Source organism: Trachurus japonicus, chromosome 6 (genome assembly GCF_045865225.1).
Source record: "Trachurus japonicus isolate A0001 chromosome 6, Traja_1.0".
Lineage (NCBI taxonomy): Eukaryota > Metazoa > Chordata > Actinopteri > Carangiformes > Carangidae > Trachurus > Trachurus japonicus.
This window is the reverse complement of record NC_140912.1, coordinates 15,823,761-15,844,769: the sequence shown is the minus strand read 5'-3', so window position 1 is coordinate 15,844,769 and position 21,009 is coordinate 15,823,761. Positions and strand designations below refer to the sequence as shown.

General features: G+C 40.2%; 1 protein-coding gene across 2 annotated transcripts; it reads right to left on the bottom strand.

Moving 5' to 3' along the window:
* Window positions 1-720: 720 nt before the first annotated feature.
* ttc23 (tetratricopeptide repeat domain 23) lies at window positions 721-13,176 on the bottom strand. 2 transcript variants are annotated; one of them, XM_085779243.1, is made up of 11 exons: window positions 12,824-13,176; window positions 12,506-12,686; window positions 11,689-11,812; window positions 11,368-11,527; window positions 11,145-11,270; window positions 4,418-4,589; window positions 4,141-4,246; window positions 3,606-3,745; window positions 3,176-3,325; window positions 1,447-1,529; window positions 721-1,163 (listed from the first exon to the last, which is right to left on the bottom strand). In XM_085779243.1, exons 1-11 carry the CDS (start codon window positions 12,883-12,885, stop codon window positions 1,055-1,057), a joined length of 1,413 nt encoding a protein of 470 aa, XP_085635369.1. In that variant the 5' UTR covers window positions 12,886-13,176; the 3' UTR covers window positions 721-1,054. The 2 variants fall into 2 exon arrangements, with proteins under 2 accessions (XP_085635369.1, XP_085635370.1); XM_085779244.1 differs by having other exon boundaries at window positions 3,606-3,733.
* Window positions 13,177-21,009: the final 7,833 nt, after the last annotated feature.

Sequence of the window (21,009 nt, the reverse complement as noted above, 5' to 3'; positions counted from 1 at the left end):
CAAGTAGTATAATCTAAATAAATTCAGGATGCAGAGATAATGTTGTGAAAGAAAAATATAATCACATCTGGGTTTGATGTATATGGTGTCAGAACACCTTTTGCTTGTCCACATTTGTTGGTTATCACAGTGTGTGTTGGCTTGAGGAATTGAGGAACCTTTACTCTGACATAAGAGTGTGTACATGGCTGTGACTATTTTTGGATCATCAGCTTAGTGGCATCAAGTGTTCACTAGGGTTTGTTGTGTTGTGTACTAGTTGGAGAGGCAGAAACAGTTCACTGTGTTTATGGCCTGGTTACACTGGTTACGCATTTTGTGTTAGTGGCTGTACTGATGAACACTTTGCAACCACTGAACAGTGTCTTCACAAAAATACTTTTTTTTTTTTGCATTATCCGGTTGAAACAATGTGCAGAATTACAATGTTTAGTGTGAATGCCATGCTTTAGAAATATATTTGTTGTTAGAAATCAACAAAATTGTTCAAAATCAGTTAAAATATTGTTTAGCTTTAAAGTGCCCATAAAGCATATTTCCATACACTTCACCACCTGCAATTAAACAAAAACACACATCAGTGCACTTAAATGAAGGAGTCTTTGTTTGGTGTGTATACATTGTAATCTGGATGCCACGTGCCATTTCATAGCATAAACATTGTTATGTATGATGTATAAAGAAAGTTCAAAGAGTGTTAAATAAGAGTTAGACACTATGGATAGCCCAACATTATTGCTTTTATTGACATGATGATTTCTACTGAACAAATAACATTACTGCTTTGGTTGAAGGTGGTTCCAGCCCTTACTTGGAAATTGATTCATATCTTAACACAATTAAAACCTATTGTGGGTATGTTTTCTGTGTGTGAGTTTTTCTTCAATGATTATCGTGAGAGTACTGAGAAGCCAATGTCACAAAGGTGTTGCCTGTACAGTCTAATACACAGACATGTTTTATGGAAAAGAAATAGATTAAAAAACAAACAAACAAAAACAAAACAAAAGGATCAGTAGTTCTTGGTCCAAAATGTGGGATGTAAAAAGAAAAGTCAGCCTGACATGGAATTTCCATCGTGGCCTGAAGGTGCAACTGGAAACATATGACGTTTTGTTTTTCTTCCACCTTGTCTCTGTAGCCTCTCAGCCACTGCTGGTGCCCTGCAGGACATACAGTACTTGGTTACATCGTAGATACACAGGCTTTACTCAATAAAATTCAGTTTTGTTTTGATTTCAAATTCACTGTACCATTTAACAAATCAATAAATCTACTTGAAATGTATTAAAACATTTAGTGAAAAAGGTAAGCTGGCAAATGTGTGTGTGTGTGTGTGTGTGTGTGTGTGTGTGTGTGTGTGTGTGTGTGTGTGTGTGTGTGTGTGTGGGAGAACCAAATGTATTGAGATAAAGTACCAGTGAATAAAAGATGAAACAGATTTACCGGGCCAGCATGTCCACAGCTTTTTGTGTAGCTTTTGTCTCCTTATGCTGGGGACCATGTATCCAACTTTGGATTTCCAGGCACTAAAATTAAAAATAAAAATAATGGTAATAGATGGTTGGTGGAAGATGAGAGGTGCAACTCATACTCAGAGGGGAATAAACACTTCCTAGCAACATGTGAATGCACTAAACATCCCAAAATAACCCCTGTAGCAGTCCAAGGTTTAGATAACACCTGTGCTGACCACTCTAAGTGTCAGGTCAACAAGGAGGATCTGCAAGATTTATTACAAGAACTCTAAACTCACCACCCAGCGATCTGAAGTTAACTCTGAGTTTAAGACGCAGCCTGAGTCGTTTTCCATTCAGTTGACATTTAGTTTGGTCCAATCAAATGAGAGCTCTATGACATCAGAAAATGTTACATAATTTAACAAAATCCAGAAAGGTCTAAACTTTGAACTGCGAACACAGTTATGATTGCCCAGTCCCCATGGTGACACAACAGTCCTGATAAAAGCCATCTGCGATTCCTGCAGTCATCACAAACAACAAAATGTAAAGAGAACTTTGTTAAAACAAAGACAGGGGGAGTGAAAGTTTCTCTCTTCACAGGGGAAAGTAAAACACTCAGTTAACTGGAACAGATCCATCTGGTCTCATGGATGTTTTCACTGTTGCTAGGGTTGATGTAATGGAAGGCCCTTTTTTTCAGGGGCACTACAGAGGAAGGGGGAAATGTGAAGTGTGTGTGTGCCATTGTTCTTGGTGTTTGTTTAGAGTGGATCTACGGTAGAAGGTAGTTTTCCTTCGGAAAAACACACGTTGCTCAGTTGTGTACAGATGGTGTCATGATGACAGGAAAAAAAAAAAGAAGACCTGACGCATCTGTTCTGTGTCAGGGTATTTCAGAAAGGTTACTACACGGATGTGGTGTAGAGAGATTGAGTCCTGATGCCCCCTGTCATACTTGGACCCCTCTGCACTTAGATGCCATAACAAAACAACATAGCAACCAGCCCTCTTCACTGACAGGCTTGCCTTTACCAGTATGAAGAAATCCCCCATTTACCGGTGTATTTTAGTATGTTTGATGGGTGGCAAAAGTGAACTCATAGGTCAAACATGTGCAGTGACTACATACGTGAAAACCAAAAGCACTCTTTTAAGAATTCAAGTAAGGCAGTAATGGCTATAAAGGAGGATCATGAAATCGGCTGAAAAGCTTCTGTTTATTCAACACGTGTGCTGAAAGACATCAGAATGTCACTTTTGTTTCAAAGGGACATAATGGTATGCCACGCTAATGGGGGTCAATGCCCCTTTAATTGACAGCGCTTGGCAACCAGCCAATCTCGTTAGAAAGTTGTGTTGCCCATCTGTCTGTCTATATCCAGAGTGAGGAAACACAAAGTCACTCTGTGTGATATTTTACACCAGGGAGGGCGGCTCTGCACCTTGCACCCTTCCAAGATTAGCATGCGACTCTGATAGCACTGAGCTTTAGAGAGATGGCGGAAATAGCTCATCTCAACATGACAGGGACTCTTTGTGTGTATTTTGAAAAGCCTCTCACTGGTGTAGGTGGCCACGCCTGCTGACTCCTGGCCTTTTATTAACACCCCCCCGGAATAGTTTGGCAGGGACAGCATCCATGTTTGTTGACAGCAACTACTACTTTCTAATATATTCACAAGTGCTGTTTACATTGTGTACTGTGTGATTACCTTTGTCATAGTCCTGTGGGCCTGAACCATCCTGCCCTCGGTCATCTCCACACTTCCTATAAGCTGAAGGGTGTCTGCTACCTCGGCACTCAGATCACCAAATGTAGACCTTTTCAATATAAGTGAGGCTCTCTGAATCTCCACACATCTCTGCAACGGTACAGTACAAATAGGTAAGTCATCAGTAGAGAAAGAGACACACCCTGATCAGCAGGTGGAAGCAATCCCTCGACAGTTCCAAACTGTGAGATGTGGGTGTTTCCATGTTGCTGCTCTCTGAACAGAAAATGTTGACCAATGCTGATATGGATCTTAAAATTGCATGAACAAAAATTTGAGGTGAGCTAGAATTAAATCTCAGTGACTCTTACTGATCTTACAAATATGTTTATGTATGTAAGGGGAATGTGTGTGCGTGTGTGTGTGTGACCTCTTGCTGGCCGTTGAGGAGGAGGAAACGACAATAATCATCCTGCACTGTGAGAAAGGCTGGATCCTGTGGACCCACACAGTTCTTATATGCACTCAGACTCTGCTCAAAGTAGTGGCCTGCAGAGTCTACACCCACATCTGGAAATAAAAAGAAGAGTGATGCACATTGACTATTAAATTACAGAGATAATTGACAAATTAACTGAGCCTGAAAACATGCTGCAACGTTATCACAACAATATGTGAACTTTTTTTTTTTAACACAAATTCTTTCCATTTTCTTAGTTTCCAGATGTTACACTTAAAATAGATACCATGGAGCAGACGTTTGCTTTGAGCATGAGCATGACATGACATGACTGAATCATAGTGACATGATTGGACATGTAAGGCTGTTACAATAAGGCTTTCATATGTCTGGTTTCCATAACACCATCTTGAAGAATGTGACATATAGGAAGACAATGGGAGATTCAAGTCCTAATTAACCCCTTGTGCCTCTTGCTCAGGCCTGCGTCTGTGCATAGACTCACCATTGTGATGGGACTCTGCTGGAGCAGAGAGGATGAGGGCCAGGCTGTGGGAGATCTGAGCCCCCTCCAGCTTCTCCGGGCTGTGGCTCATAGCAATGGTATGAGCCTAGCAGGAACACCCACGTAAAATAAGACAGATCACATGTCAACAAATATGGGGTGTGAGTGCCGTTACCTAACAACACAGCTTTGGCGCCATCTCAAGAAGCCCTCATGTGGTGCTATATATGTTTATGCTGTGAAGTTGTGTATGATGTGTAAGTGATATGCCACTTGCCTTGGAGAGATGCTCTATGGCTCTGTCCAAATGACCTCTGTCCTGTTCAATAGCAGCCATGTCCCTATAGACGGAGCATGTCTTCTCTGGTTTATCGCAGTCTTTCAGCAGTTGCAGAGACCTCTCACACTGCGTTAAGGCCTTGTCTGGTCTGCTCTGCCTTTTATGGATCCTATAGAGCGGAGAGGACAAACATTACCAGTCTGGTCTGCCACACAAGGCGACAGATTACAGCAATACAGTCAAACCATCTGCAGTGCATGTTTAGTAGCTGACCATGCTCAAACTATATTAATAAGAATTAACAAAATTACAGCATTATTTCAATTAATTCTGCATGATAACACGCTTTCTTTTCTTTCTTTCTTTTTTTTTTTTACCACGTCTTGTTAGTGTACATTATTAACCCATAAACTTGCTTTGTTTCTCATACTGAAGTACCTGCTCGATCTGTAACCAAGAGAGAGGTGAATACCTTTGGGTGATGGCTGCAGCTGACATGCAGTGCAGTGCTGACTATAATAGGGAAAGCTTATGTGTTGCCCTTTAATAACCTTTTTGTTGCATCCTTCCACAGGTCTATAACTGTCTCCTCATCGTAGTTAGACTGCACCTTCCCCCTCACTTTAAATACTGCACATCAGTGTCTGGCAAATAATTCCTGCAGCGCAGTGTGTTCAAACTATCATTCAAGGGTGTCTATATTCAGGGATGCCCTATAGGAACAAACAAATGCAAATATGAACACTGAAGCATGGTCTTGATGAGACACACTGAGAGCTCTACTTCTATAATAAAAGCGTCACTCGTCTGTACATGTGCTGTTGCTACCAAGGTTTTACTACAGTATGTGTGTACAGTCTTTGCTGTTTTAAAAGGACAGCCACTTTCTGTAAGACTGCAAGCAGCTGGGGTTCGCCTACTATACAATAAGAGCTCAGGCGAGGGGGAAAGTGAGGTATAGTTGCATTAACCACTGCAAGGGCACTGGATCCATCAGGCCACTCTGCTAACAGCTTCAAATCATCTAATGGACTCTAAATTTAATTCAGCTCTCCAGTCAAGAGGGCTGGCCTTTCTCAGAGGGTACAAAACTCAGTAGTATACAATCTCTAGTTAGAACGCTGTCACACAGCAGTATTGGAAACCCCCTCCCAGATCATCTTCCCCCATCCACACTATAGTGTGTAGTCGTTATCTGAATGAAAGTTACAATTCAGTACAACTGGAAGAGCATGGCATTTCATTTGTTTGTACATACAGAGTGTGTGTACCAGATGTCTACGTTTGACAGTGTTATGTCATGCTCTCATCCCTAGACAGCATGGATTTGGGTATTCCTGGCTCAGTGGCAGAACAGGTTACAAAAACAAAGTCAAAGCTAATTTCTTTAAATTTTCCCATGAACGCTAAAATGCCATGATGGACAGTAGGAGTGCCCTGCCCATAAGTGTTCACGAGGCAGTCACTTAAGTCCTTTTAGGGCAGCGGAGCTGAAGAACAGCTACAGTACATTCCAGCATGGCTTGAGTCCTGCCATTCTGCCTGCATGGCCAGACAGAGACAATGCTTCTCTATCCTCTCATTCACTCTGCATCCTTATGCACTTCCTGGCAAAACGGTAATATGCCACATCCCACAGAAATCTACCAAGACTCCACAGGGCAAGGAATTAATATAATTAAGAATTTGTTGATGTAGTGCCAGGCAAGCCACACAGCCCTCTTTTGTAAACGTTTCCAGAACATGCTTGACGTAAGTTTGCTCTGGGCTTTCACTTGGAAAATGATACAGAAAAGCCAACTCAAAGTGAAAACAGAGGGTCAAAAACACAACAGTCGGCTCCGGGAAATCTGTGTGGTGTTTGAAACTGACGGCCTTTTGCCTGATGAGTCTTTTTATCGTGTAACTCAGGCAGATTTAGTAAATAGCAAAACGCTATGCAGCAGAACCCTAAATCACCTGAGTGGTTATGGGTAGTGACTCTCTCAATATTCCTTCTGCTTTTACTCCTACTTTACTTCAGCCAGCTAATCAGAAGCCAATTTTACTGGAATAAGAGGGTATAGATTTTCACTAAGAGAGAGAGAGAAAGAGAGAGCGAGAGAGAGAGAGAGAGAGAGAGAGAGAGAGAGAGAGAGAGAGAGAGAGAGAGAGAGAGACCAATTACTCCAAAAGCACAAACTCTGGATGCAAATGTACAAAGTTTGCAAACAGCAAGTCCATTTCAATTAATATGATGCATAAATATTAAAATAAAGGCTGGGCAAAAAAAATGGAAGATTACGTAAGTGCATTATTTATCTCCAGGGAATTTATGAAATACAACACAAACTGTTTAATGTATTAAAAGGTCAACCTAAATGCTAGATTTATGACATCGGTAATAAAGACATAAAGACAATAAGTTGCTTAAACAGCCGTACCTAGACAAACAACACATCATACACATGAGATCAATGGAAACCTTTTACTCCTTTAACTGAAACATGCTATCTGGCCGATCATAAGTGCACACCTTGAGTGAGAGTCTGAAACTAAGCGGGATATTTGGACCCGGATCTATAAGGGGGTAGAGCTTACATTATTGTTCCAGGCTTTGGTGGGAACATTCCCCTCCATCACAACAGTGTTGACTGACAGAGCTTTAGAAGCATGCCAAATTCTTAGTCATCACCTAACAAAAGAGATTTAGCAAGCTTACACACCAGCCAGAGTCTGCACATTTTTTCAATTACACACATCATGTCAACAAACTCTGACTCTCTGAAATAGACCAAGATGGCATCATTTACAGATTCCAATGAGAGTAGATCACCTCAGCTGCTGATAAGGCCAATTTACAGTTAATGTTGTGGGAGTGTTGTCTATAGTGTGGGTTCTTTCTGTCTGAGTCTGAGAGTGAAACACTTCAGAAAACATGTGGGATGGCAAACCTGCTGAAACACTCTTTCCTTACATAATGATGTGTTTTCCCTTTCTAAAACTAAGAGAAATGTTTTATACAAATGATAACATTTCTAATAGTACTATAATGGTTTCTTACAAGTCTTTGCAAACAATTTTACCAACACTGTCAGATGTTTTTATGGAGAACATTGTATTTTTTAATTTAATTGTATTTATGGCAAATCAACAGACATATTAGGGCCAAAATAAAGAGAGACATAATTGGGGTGATCTCAATCCAGGTAAGACTATACTTTATATTTCCTGGATGTGATTCTAATTTCACCAACGGAAATCTAAGCTATGATAAGAGGCTGCTATTTTTATGTTACCACACAGTTTACCAAAGAGGCCATCGGTGTCTGCTGCACTTGCTGTCTGTGCTTGGTGCTTCCACCATGATCAACTAATTATTTTATCTTTTCTGAAGCATGCAGTTCAATCCTTGGGACCTCTGCTATCACTGTCATTAGGTTACAACCACATATTAATGGTAGAAACAAATCAATAGTATGATAATAGCTCTCTGTGTGGAGTAAACAAAGCAGCTGGCATTTAAGAGAGAGATTCAAATATACAAAGGATGTAAAAAAAACAAACAATATCTAATCATTATATAAATCAAGGGAGGATAATAATTAAAGGGATAGTTCAACATTTTGGCAAATTGGCCCATTGCCATAATCGCTATAGTCATAGCAGTAGGTTCGTTACCTTCAATTGTCGGTGTAAGCTATTTTTAGAACGGAGCAGCGGAGCGGCAGGCTGCTCAGAGCTACGCTATGGAGGCTAATGGAATTTCTTGGTTTCCCTCATCAAACTCATCAAATACAAAATCCCAAAACTCCAAAACGCTTTCGTGGACAAGTTGTGACCTGCACAACCACCACGCTATGAGATAATAACAGAACGTTACGAAACGGAGCCGTTTTCGAGGTAAATTCATGCAAAACCGCTGATGCGTGTTGCGTTCAGGGACAATTTTTCAGCAAGCAGACTCTGTATTTACCCTGTATTTACCTCGAAAACGGCTCCGTCTCGTAACGTTCTGTTATTATCTCATAGCGTGGTGGTTGTGCAGCTCACAACTTGTCCACGAAAGCGTTTTGGAGTTTTGGGATTGTGTATTTGATGAGTTTGATGAGGGAAACCAAGAAATTCCATTAGCCTCCATAGCGTAGCTCTGAGCAGCCTGCCGCTCCGCTGCTCCGTTCTAAAAATAGCTTACACCGACAATTAAAGGTAACGAACCTACTGCTATGACTATAGCGATTATGGCAATGGGCCAATTTGCCAAAATGTTGAACTATCCCTTTAAGGAGGGATCCAAAGCTAAATAAATAGAAAAAGAAAAAAAGCAGAGCTCTTACAGAGAAATGGGAGTGTTGTTCTTAAAGAGGAGAAATGTTTCCCTCCCATCTGTGCCTCTGCTTGAGCAGTGAATGTATGAGAGGACAAGCAGAAACTGCAGCCAGCAGCTCAGTAAGCATCGTTACAAAACACCCACACAGACTGCTGAGTGGACTGGACAATGACATGGGGAAAGTCCTGATTTGTTAAGTTGTTGCTTTCAAGAGAACATGAAATGATGGCATTTTTTTCTAGTGTAACTAAGTCAGCACAAACACTCTGCTCTCCAAAAAGTACACAGAAGGTTGATTTAATGCAAATTTGCTGGACTCTATTGCCATCTTGTGGCCAAACTTAAACATAACGTATTAAAAACCAAGCCTATTTTGTAGGCCTTTTCTCGAAATTGCATCCATAATAAAATGAGTATATCTCTGCAACCACAAGGTCTATTTGAATACATTTGGTGTCATAGTAAAGGGAAAAAAATGGGAAATTGCTGAGATGTGTACATTTCAGTATATGTGTTACTGGTGAAGAGTAAATGAAGATGGCACACAGAAAAAACTAAATAAAATGAATATTCGACCCCCAAAAAATCATATTTTAGATGAGTGTCCTTCAGAATGATGCTGCTAAAGTTCAAAACCTCTATCAAATGATTGTACAGTGTATGAACATTATCTCTGCAGTGGTTGATTCTGATAAAGTGAAGCAGTACAAAATTATTGAGATTTTACTACAAAATATTCAGGCGAGCTTTCCAAAATGTCAATTTTTTGGCACAGCTTGGAACCACCTGCCACTATAAACCATTGTTTAATCTTTATTTTCACACACTTTGCATAAACTAACTGAAAAAGAATCAACCGGGACTAAATAATCTGTAAATAACTACTTTCTAATCTAGGCCCTCTGTGTCCCTCTGCGTAAAGCTACACTGACCTGCTGCAGTTACGCCTGGCTCTATCTCTGCAGCGGATTGGTTGATTTGAGTGATTGACAGCTCATTCGAACCGTTAGAGCCAATAGAATGAGGCGTTGAATGTTGATGTGATTGACAGTACTGGCAGCCAATCAGAATCAGCCAAATCCTGAAATGTGTGACGCACAGGCTGTTGTGTGCGGCACTCACAAAGGTTCCCCCGCTCCTAAAGCCCGCCCGGACCGATTTAGATGTAACACCGGTCAAAGTTCAAACGGGAAATATTGTGGATTTACCATGGGATTTACCCATAAAACAAACTTTTCACGGCAAAACAGCAAAGGTAAGAGGAAATTTACAACCATGTTTTGGCCAAGCAGTGTCTGTGTTTGCTCGACTTTGCTCGTTGTTGGCTTCTCTCTGCCGTGCTTCTGTGTAGCTTCTGTGTTAGCCGCGGTTGCTATGTAACGTCCCAATCTTTGTCTCTTTCATATGAGCGGTAGCTGATGTATTTTGCATAATGTAGGCCTACAGTAGTATACGAGCCAGAAATGTGGCGATTGGGTCCACACAGAGGTGCTTCATGAAGTTTGATGTTTAGTTGTTTGTGTAGTGTTTGGGCTGTGTTTGGGTCATATAAACATGGTTTTTACACGTTGTAGACCAGCTTCTGCTGTTTAAAGCAGAAGTAAGCGAAATGTTTGTGTTAATATAAGTCTTAAATAGTTATATCTTCCGGCGGCAATCACTTACATAGAGAGTTTGGTCTGAAACACGGGTCTGTCAGTCACTCTGCTCTGCAGTAAGCCAAGGAGAAAACTTTCCTTGTATCCTACAACCTTTATCCAATGAGGAGAGAGAACGGCATAAAGGGGCGGTCCTCTCTGTGTGTGCAGCCAAGGGATGCGCGTGAATGTGGTGACGTAGGGACGAGGGCGGGGACTGCTAACTCCATCGGCTGACAAGAAGATAGCCAAAACGACCGGATCGCTTACTTCTGCTTTAATTTGATGTAGCCTAAAATATGACTATATTCTTTCATAATTAGTGCTGTTGTAGAGGCTCTGAGGTTGTTCTTTATGTCTGCCAGTCCCCCAAATGGGGGACTTTGGGGTATAATCTAATGTTGCTGAGATGGAGTTTCAGAAAAACAAGTATGGTTCATATATAATAACAGTTGCTATGTAAAATGCTCCAGGCTGTACTCTGAATCCTCACTGGGGAGCCCTGACCTGTTACCTTTCATTTTGCAATGGTGCCAGGTTGTTTGGCTCAGCTTGAACATGATACAAGAGTCACAGGAAATAAATAGAGCAAATCATCTGATCACCAGACAGCATTGCTACAAACTGAGTGGCAGCTGCTATCACACACCACAGGCTACAAATGCTCTACAACAATCTCTGATTTACTTCATAATTTGTGTGTAGGCCTACTACTACTACTAAAAGATTACAGAAGTATCACAAAAATGTGTTTGTTTTTTTTAGCCTACTACTCAACCTGCAAAGGCCAGTGAAGATTTCCAGTTTAGTCTTTATCGTCTCTTCCTGGTCAATGGCACCATGTCGATGAAGCTCCTTAAGAACATGCTCTGCCTCCAGAAAAGAGGATTCTGCCTCCTCAAGAGTGGAAAAGAGTCAAGGACATTTTCACTTGGCAATTTTGAGTTGATTTCTGTTCAGACTCATATGTTAGTATATCAAACATATCATGGAAAGGATATTTGGCTGTAAGCAGTGCAGCTCCTCCCTGTGTGAGGTGTATACTCAAGAGACATGTTAGCACCTCATGCTTTTCACCTCTGAAGGAGGAGATGGAGGAGGAGCAGACAGACAGCAGCTCTCTGGCCAGGACACAGTGCTCCAAGGCCTGCAGCCCCCAGCCTGTGTATATAACAGTATAGTTAAAAAAAATAAATAAATTATCACTTATCAATTAAAAAAGAGGTAAAGCAGTAGGTGTGTGAATTGTAGACGGATCCCTCAAAGGGTTAGTGTGGATTGTCTGTTAATAACTTCTTACAGTATTGTCTTTCTAAAATTACCTTTGAGCTTGAAATATGCTTTTGCCAGTCTGATGTGGGCCTGGGCTAGTTTCAGATGTCCCTCCCCATAGACCAGCCATGTCAGAGCCACACAACGCACCAGGTCCTGGATACAAGCATCAAACTGTGAAAATAAAGTAACTGTCAGTATCACGTATTTTGATATCTCACATGCATCAAATACAACATGCCATACCAAGAGAAGTTAATTTTAATACTCTATGAGTACAAAAAAAATGTATCCACAACAAACGTGTTAAATGGTCATTTACCAAGCAAAAATAGCAAGTATCCCCTGGTTCCAGTTTCTTAGATGAGGGTACACTACTATAATTTGAACTGAATTGGATTTTGATTATCTAGTCAGACAAAGAAAGCTGTTTGAAGAAAACTGTTTTCTTTACTAATGCAGATAATGATACAGTCTTAACCTGAATATGAGAGGAAACTGATAGAAAACAGTGGACATGTAAACGCCTTACGTTTCTGATTGTCCTCAGTTAGTAAAGGAGTGGCTGAGATGTTGAGGAACTATAGCCTATAGATGATCAGAAAAAATGATGGAGCTGATTATGTTTATAAAGGGGTGTGAATAATCCAGTTTCTTGTGCTCCATATAAACACCAGCATGACTTCAATCAAAACCAGGATACTAATGTGCATGTAAACAGTGATAATTATAAGTGACACTAAGCAGCGTACATATGATTTGTGCAATGTGACATGTTGTGAATGCACATCTTCTGTGCAGACTAATTACAAACTATTAACAATGAATACCCTATTAATTTGTCACAGGAGCTTACACTAAACCCACCTCTTGGTTGTCCTCATGGGCCTGAGCTTGGCTGTCAAAGTGCTTGAGTTTTTCCTCTGGAGGCATCATCATAATATCCCTCTTAGAATATTCTGTTTTTGAGGGACTTAGCAGCATATTTGAGCTGCAGTTAGGGGACCCATCCACACCCCTGTCAGTGCTTCCCATGCTTTCAGGGGACCTGTTTACAAGTTTGGTCAAACAGGGTAACAGTTTTGAAAAAAAGGCAAGCACATTTGTGAGGAAAATACTTTTGTCATGGGAAATAGGACTGGAGAGTTTTAGCGTAAACAATGGTGAGAAGATAAAATCCCTTACTCAGTGTGAGACTCGGAAGAACCAGGTCGCCTTGTTGCCATTTTGTGACCGTCGTCAGCCATCGTAAGAGGAAAGTCATACAAAAGAGACACGATTCCGAAGGGCTATTGATGAAATCGAGCCATTAGCCTATCAGTTCTGATACTGAACGCTGCGTTTGCGTTTCCTTGGTTACACTAAGCGACGCGTTTACCCTCCAGCGCTACGTAGACTGGTTAACTAAACTGCTGTTGCCTTTATTTGGACAATGGGCTTTAAAAAACCGAAACACATAACTTGTGTGGTGTATTATACATCAAACAAGCATGGCTTTTACGGGAGCGAGCGTCCTGAAGTTGTACGGACCAACAAACCAGAGCGATTCTGCAACGAACTACAGGAGCAATCGTTGGGAAAGTGTTGTGTAAGTGGGATGCGTTCAAGAACCACGCGCTGTGTTCTTGGAAAACACTCAGCCCTGAGTCTAAGATGTCAACAAATGAAAAAAAGAGAGAAAATTAAGAAGAAAACGCCCTTTTTAACCCCTTTTTATTTTCTTCTCTTTTCTTTTAGTCGGCGTTTAATGTTTAAAATGTAGCAATTAGTCGCAACCAACAGCTGAAACATTTAGGCCTAAGTTAATTTTCTTTTGGGATATAAGCTTTAGGCTATGTTGTGATCATGATTGTAACGGAATAACATTTCAAAATCATAGGCTACGATGTAGCAAGAGAGAGAATGGGTGCCATTTGTTTTACCATTTATTTTCTTCTTCTTTTTTTATAATCATTTATTTCTGTAAGGACTTAAAAGTTAGTCGGCATAAACACCCTGCTCTCATCACCTAGGCTATAGCTACTGCCAACAAGTGTCAGCTTAGTAGGCTAATTAATGTTAGATGAACCTATTAACAATAAAATATAAAACTGGATTTTTATTTTATTTTCATTTTTTAAACAGAACGAATATCAACACCAAAAAGGTATACCGGTAGGCTACTAGCACTAGGACCTTATGGGTCATGCCATTTCATATTCTACAACCGTCAACGTAGTAGGCCACGAGTTAATATCGCTGAATATTTTGGGGGAAAATTTTGGATACGTGCTCTTACTTTGAAAAGCAAAAATGACGTCATGAGTAGGCGATCCCGAGTTTTTCCGAAAGTGGCCGAGTGATAGGCTACCCGGTTTTCGTTCAGATAGTTTACCACTGAACAGTGTGTAATGTAAATGCAAAAGCAAACAAGCTACGGAGAATCATTCACAAATGCCTGCTTGAAATTTACAAAGACTATCCACTTATGCTTTCAATGTTTAAGTTAAATGTAGCCTTTGTATTGACAGACAGGGTTTGTGGAATAAGTGGATTGTCAAGGAAAGAAATTGTTGTAAGTAGGCTACATTAGGCTACTTTCTTCGGCAAATATTTTACCTACTGTATCCAGGTAGGTTGTCTATCAGTGATTGTCAACAAGGGATAGGCTACATAGCTAGGGGCACGCCAGCACACTGGACTGGAAACATTTACAAGGTGGTAAGTAAATACTGTATCTGGTCAGTATGGTAGGCTACACTACACTTGGTGTGTGTGGTGATTTTGGAGTCTCAATTCTGTATAACAATGAAGCTATTGATTAAAGATATTAATGATTAATACAAAAAAAATCACCAGGGGTAGCATATTTTGATAGTCCAATAACACCCTATCAAATAATGCTCCCGCTACTCTATGCATTCATGTAAAGGGGTAGCATAACATCCTATGAAATAATGCTGCAACTCTATGCATTCATGTAAAGGGGTAGTACATTTTGATAGTCCTATAACATCCTGTCAAATAATACTCTCGCTACTCTATGAATTCAAGGGGTAGCATATTTTGATAGTCCAATAACACCCCAAATAATGCTCCGGCTACTACTATGCATTCATGTAAGACTAGACTACTGATCACCTCACTGCCACTGTAGGATGAATGGCAGCATATATAGACATACCATTTTAATATTTTTATTCAATATTTCAGGGGTAGCATATTTTGATAGTCCAATAGCATCCCATCAAATAATGCTCCCGCTACTCTATTCATTTCATTTCACCTTTATTTATTCAGGGAAGGTCAATTGAGAGCGAGCTCTCTTTTTCAATGACGCCCTGATTACAAAAACACACAGTTATACAATATACAAATACATCAAGATCATAATCCACAATTACATACAGGCAGAACATTAGATAGCAAGTTTTAAAAACTATTTAAAGAAATAAGATGGTCCAGTTTCATATTTTGTAGCATATTTTGATAGTCCAATAACATCCTATCAAATAATGCTCCCGCGGTTGGGAACCACTGTTGTATGGTTGTATAGGTGACTTGACTTTTAGGTGGTTGATTTGTAGCCATGCTATCATTCATCAATTTCAAGCTACCATTGTGATGGGTCAATATACACTAGCAACAGGCCTACTCTTAGCTGGCTTATAGCCTACACAGCGAGCTCAGCTACAATGCAATTTCTTCCAAGGTTACATTTAGCAGACTTAGCTCAGTGTTGGCTGTGTGTTTTGTAGGGTTTGTAGGTGTAACTCCTGGCTCTACCAATATGCTTTTTTCCCCGTCTCCAACAGGACCAAGATGGCTACGTCCACTGCCAAATGCCCACTGCCAAATGCCAGGCTTAAAAAAAACAAACAAACATCCATACATCAAAATGGAAGGTCACAAACCAATGGGTGATATAAGGTGAGTTTCCACTTGCTTACAATTCAAGAGACGTTAATTAGGCCTATAACAGAATTTAACCAGGCTTACCCATTCCCATTTCGGATTTGGTGCTACTGCGGGCAGAAAATTAGGCCCACTGCGGGTAGCCCACTGTGGGCTCCATTATGGGCAGAAAATGTGGAGCACGTGTGGGTCCCTCTGTGGGCCCCAAGTAGCACACCCCACGGTATGCGCTGAGTGTGGGCTTCCCATAAAGATGGGGCCCAACAGCAGTTGTGGGTTAGCATGGGCTAACCCACATAGAGCCTATGTGGGCATTTTCTGGGTAAGTCCAAATGTAGACACGCACATAGGCTAGAAAACCCTCCTGGTGCCCCAAAAGGGCAAAACTGCCAAGCAGGGTATATTTGTTGAGTATTTTTCTGATTTCCAAACTGGCAAATTCCAGTGTGACAAAATAACCTGCAATAACACTTGTGGCCAATATTCAACTCTGGACAGGATGAGATATTGGGACTGTATAGGCCGCAAACAGGGGGCAGTGTTTCTACTGAATTATGCTGCCTGATTAGATTTCCCTGACTTCTTACACATGGGGCTTGTTCACAGCTGTTAGCTTTACACACCTGTAAAGGTGAGACAATTATTTCCTTAACACCAATATCACTATTATTTTTCACCTTCTAAAAGCTATCAACAGGGTTTGGTGACATTCAGGAATTCCTAGCATATTGCGAAGTCTAATTAGGGAGAGTAATTGAAAACACCTTTGGGGGCGTGCAGGACCGGTTTAATGTGGAGGAATAAAGCACAGTGAAAGCCATTTCATTCATTGCTAGAGTCAAAATGATTGAAACACTTAAAATAAACAAATAGGCTAATAATTAAGAGATAATTCCACTGTAATTTTTCAAAATAATTGTGGCCAAAAATTTTAACTGATTAAATTAGTGGGTTTGAACTTGGTATACAATTGTTGCGAATGTTTTTTTGTTTTTGTTTTCCTTTTTCCTGATAATTGTTTCTCCTCAAGGCACATCTCTCTATAATACCTCTCAAAATTAAGTGTCATAAACAGGAGGGATCATTTTAAATCAATCTTAATTTTTCACATCTCAGTCATGGTATTGTGCAACATGTTGACCTTTTTTTGAACACATGAGCTGTAGTATTCTGATTTCTCCACAAGATGTCAATATAGTAACACAAATATACAGTCCCCCAGCTATAATGCAGATTTTACAGTTGTGCTCCAGGGAATAGGCTATTATAATACTGTTGTGCTCGTTTAAGAAGTGATGGCTTGGGTTTTGGCCTCTCCTAAGGGCATTCACACTTTGAAATGTTAAACCTGGGAGGGGGCCTCATTTCTTTTTCAGTACTACATCTTCAGCATTTATCACACCATTTATTTTATGACTTTTTAGTTCTTCAGCGATGTTGCTTGTGAATTGTAAACACTAATGTGTTTACCTGCAGATGCTACTGTTGATATCCCAATGCCTTTGTTATGACCATATCGGTCTTATCATCAAAAGAACAGTGTCACTGTCAGTAAGTGAAAACCATCCTATACTGTGTGTCCTTATTGGATATTAAGCTGCATGGATGTGGCAACATTGACCTTAAAGTTGTTCAAAGTCAGCTTCTAATAGCTCATTAGTTTTAATGAGTGGATGTTAAATGGACTGAAGTCACTGTAGTGCACAGGTTGAGAGGTGTCACTCAGATGAGAAAGTAAACAATGAACCTGAAAGACATTCCTCCATGGTTTGTAACCCACCATTTTACTGTGTGAAGGAACACATTGTCCTGCAGTATTTTTTAAATCTTGACTGTATGTTTATGTAAAAATAAAACGTGTTAAAAAATTACCATAATAGAAGTTATTTAAAAATATAACAAGAGGTTTCCAATCTATTTCAGAACTATACCATACTAAGCCATTTTTCCATGTGTAGAGTTTAATGGTGAATGTTGATGAGGATGAACAGAGAATATAAGTAAAACGTACTTAAAAATACAGGTAAGGGATACCTGTGCTCCAAATTTTTCTGTATTTCATACGCGTTAAATCTATATGCCAGTAGTGAAAAGAGGAAATGTACATTCCCTTGTGAAAATATCCTTTCTTACATCAGTGCCCAAAATCCATGCAAAATAAACAAGAAGTAACATCTCTGTGGCTGCTTTGAGAAATTGGTCTCTGGAGACAGCTTTCTAGGTTAATTTATTCTGTATCGGGCTGGCAGTATGTGTACTGTCACCACTTTTAAACTTGGGGCAGAGCACATTTTGTGTGCAATACTGCCTAAGATAACTTCTTATGGCTCCTTGGGATGATTGCTGCCGGTTGATTCTGGCAGACCATGAGACAACCCGTTTATTTGTTTGTTTGTCCCGTGAGTTTTTGGCTGGCCGTTCATGGCTCTGTTTGGCCCTGGTCCCTGTTGGGCTTCTATTTCTGAAACCCAAGTGGCTCTTAATGAAGCTGGTAGGGTTGGCATGGGCCCTCAGCAAACCCAGGCCTGATCAGACCCTTCTTCTTCTGCCTTGGCAGCCACACTCCATTTGCTCCCTCTGGCTTCCTAATTTAGTAACGGTGGGTAAAAATATGCACTAACGAACAAGGTCTGGTATGTCAGGCTAGCGTCCAGAGAAGAGGGAGAGAGGGGAGGGGGTGAGGAGAGGAGGTGGGAAGGGGAGGGGTGGTGCTGTTTTCACAGCAGGCACCCAGTGACAGGGGTAGAGTCACTCAGACCCTCCTGACATCTGTGTGTTTGTGTGTATGTGTAGACATTCAGAAGAGTGCGCGGGGGTGGATGACAAGCGAGAGGTGGAGGGTGAGCGCTTAAAATTTCTCACCCTTGCCAAACTCCATTCAAACACTTCTAATCATTCCTCTTGTCTTATTCCAATCACACTGTGAAGTTGCTAAGCAAACCTGTGGTATACAGTGCAAATGGACTAATTATTGAAAGAGTTACGTTTATAATTTTAAGCTGTTATCTAAACTGCAATCTGTTTTTTTTTTTTTTTTACACACCATTGCTGTGTCACCTCATTTTGTACTTAAGACTAATGAGTTAACACTTCCTAGATCTGTAATATTCCTTATGTTTGTGGACATTTGGACATTTTTGCATTGGATGAACACATTCCAAAGTAGATATTCTGAGGAAGACAAAACACAATTTATTTTTTGAGTGATGCATCTACCTCAGTCCATGTCTTGTTTGTTTTTACACTTTTTTAATGACCCCTCCACTGATCCCACACTTCCTCTCTTTGAAAAAACTGCTGAGAATCATGACCATATTGCAGGTATTAACACACCTTTGTGGACATTTTGTGCCTTGTGTATGTTCTTTGGAGTTGATGTGTGTCAGACACAGAACTTCCTGGTTCAGCTATGCATACTGTAGGTTTAGTTACAGACCATGCAGGCAACGGAAGAAAAACATTTTATTTAATGTATGTTTACCCTTTACACCCCAGACTTTCAAAGTTCTCCATTTTCCATGGACCCATTCCAGCAAACATTAATGGTGAATAACTTTATTGAGGCCATTTCAGTGATAGGCATAAACATGGTGCCAGTAAACTTTCTTTTAAATATATAATGGCTCAGGGTGTTTGATTCTGAATAATGGTTTCTTCCTATGATACACAATGCATTATGGCCAAATTGCTAGCCCTTAAACACAACGCAGTACATGAGTTTTTTTAATACATTTTCTGAGCTTAGAATAACATCCACTGCCTGAGCTAAGTCTTGTGCTTGCAATTACTCTGTTTTCATCTGTCAAGACACTCGACCGTAGAAATCTGCCCTTAAGCACTGTGGCACTTGCCCTTCCTGTTCACAGTTTAAGAGGCTCATGACAACCTTGTCAGCTTCACTTGTATGAAACCAAAGCTTTTGATGAAATCAGCAAACCTCAGTGTCTGTTGGAAGAGGGCATCAGCCCAAAACACTAAGTTTACAGGTTGGATAATAGCTGCTCGGCGCACAGTAGATTTTTAGCGATTGATGAATAAAGAAATAAAGAAAAAAAAAAGAATCATATAATCTTTCATGAACTATGTCTTGCATCCAGCTGCACAGAGAGATGATGTGTGATACCTCAAGGTGTATGCTGAACTTTTGCTACACAACAGTGCGGTTACAGACCAACAGGGTAACAAACCACACTGTCCTCTGCCTGTGCAGGAAAGAGTCATCAACATGCTGCATGATTGATATAACTTGTAGAAAGATTCTCCTTGTTGAACCGAATCAGAATGAAAAGAAATGCACGATACAATTTACATTTTTATTCCTTGATCTAATTGTCATTAATCATCACAATTTGAAGTCATAAAAAGTGCTTTTCATATTACTTAAATTTCATATAGATTTTGATCAATGAAATAATAGAAAATGTTATGCGTCTCTGCACTCACTGGAACTCTTGTTACCATTGCATAAAGAGATCATTTGTTGTTATTCAGCACTCAGCTAACAGAGCAACTGAAAAGATGTTATAACCTTCAACTGTAAGAATGACTGAACAGCGTTGCATAACTATACCAAACAATTTATGGATTTACAGTGAATGCGTACAAACTCGACTCTTTTTACCGTCTAATTCCATCATCATTCTTATATTACTCAGGTTCATCAGGTATGTCACAGTTATTTGTTATAACCACAAGCACCTAACTTTTATACAGCTGTTCCCACTTCCTGTGATAGTTAACCCACAGATACCCCCCTCCCCGCCCCCCTCAGTGACGAACTTAAGCCGGTGTCACAACAAATACATTACAACAAATGTTTAAAGTGAGAAACAGTTGAGTAGGGTTTATTTATTATGACATACTGTATATATATTGTGTTCTCGATCGTTAAAATAAATAAAAAACTATTCCTATGCTGGTTGTGGCAGCAGATCTGGACCTAATAAAATATAACACAATGTGTATGAAACAGAAATTCCAAATTTGGGAAAAAACTGGCACCTTTCTTTTGCTGTTAAATTGCACGAGTGGTTTTAGCACTTCAACAAAGCTATCCTATTCTGACTCACAGCAAAAATGCTAATGTCTTCACAGCTGCTAGACTTCAGATAAAGCACGTTATTCGCACATAGAATAAGAAATGTGTTTCAGTACTGTAATCAAAGTATTTGTGCAAGTAATGCCACTGTTAAGAGGTAGAAACAAAGCCAGACACTTAAGCCAGGCACCCCTTCCATTGAACAGACCGAAGCTGTCCATAGCAAAGACATGATAGTTACAGTGCGATAAGATAAGCTGCCTTTCCATCCAGCAGTGTTGTTCCATGCCAATGCTTTGTTGAACAATAGTGTCGTATTCAAATGTGAATTGTTCCCTTCTATGGCAAAGACTTAGACTGGCTTAAACTTGTGTTTATCCTTACCCAAACCTTGGCCTAATTTGAGGCATACGCAGGAGACAAATCTACTATTGTTTCA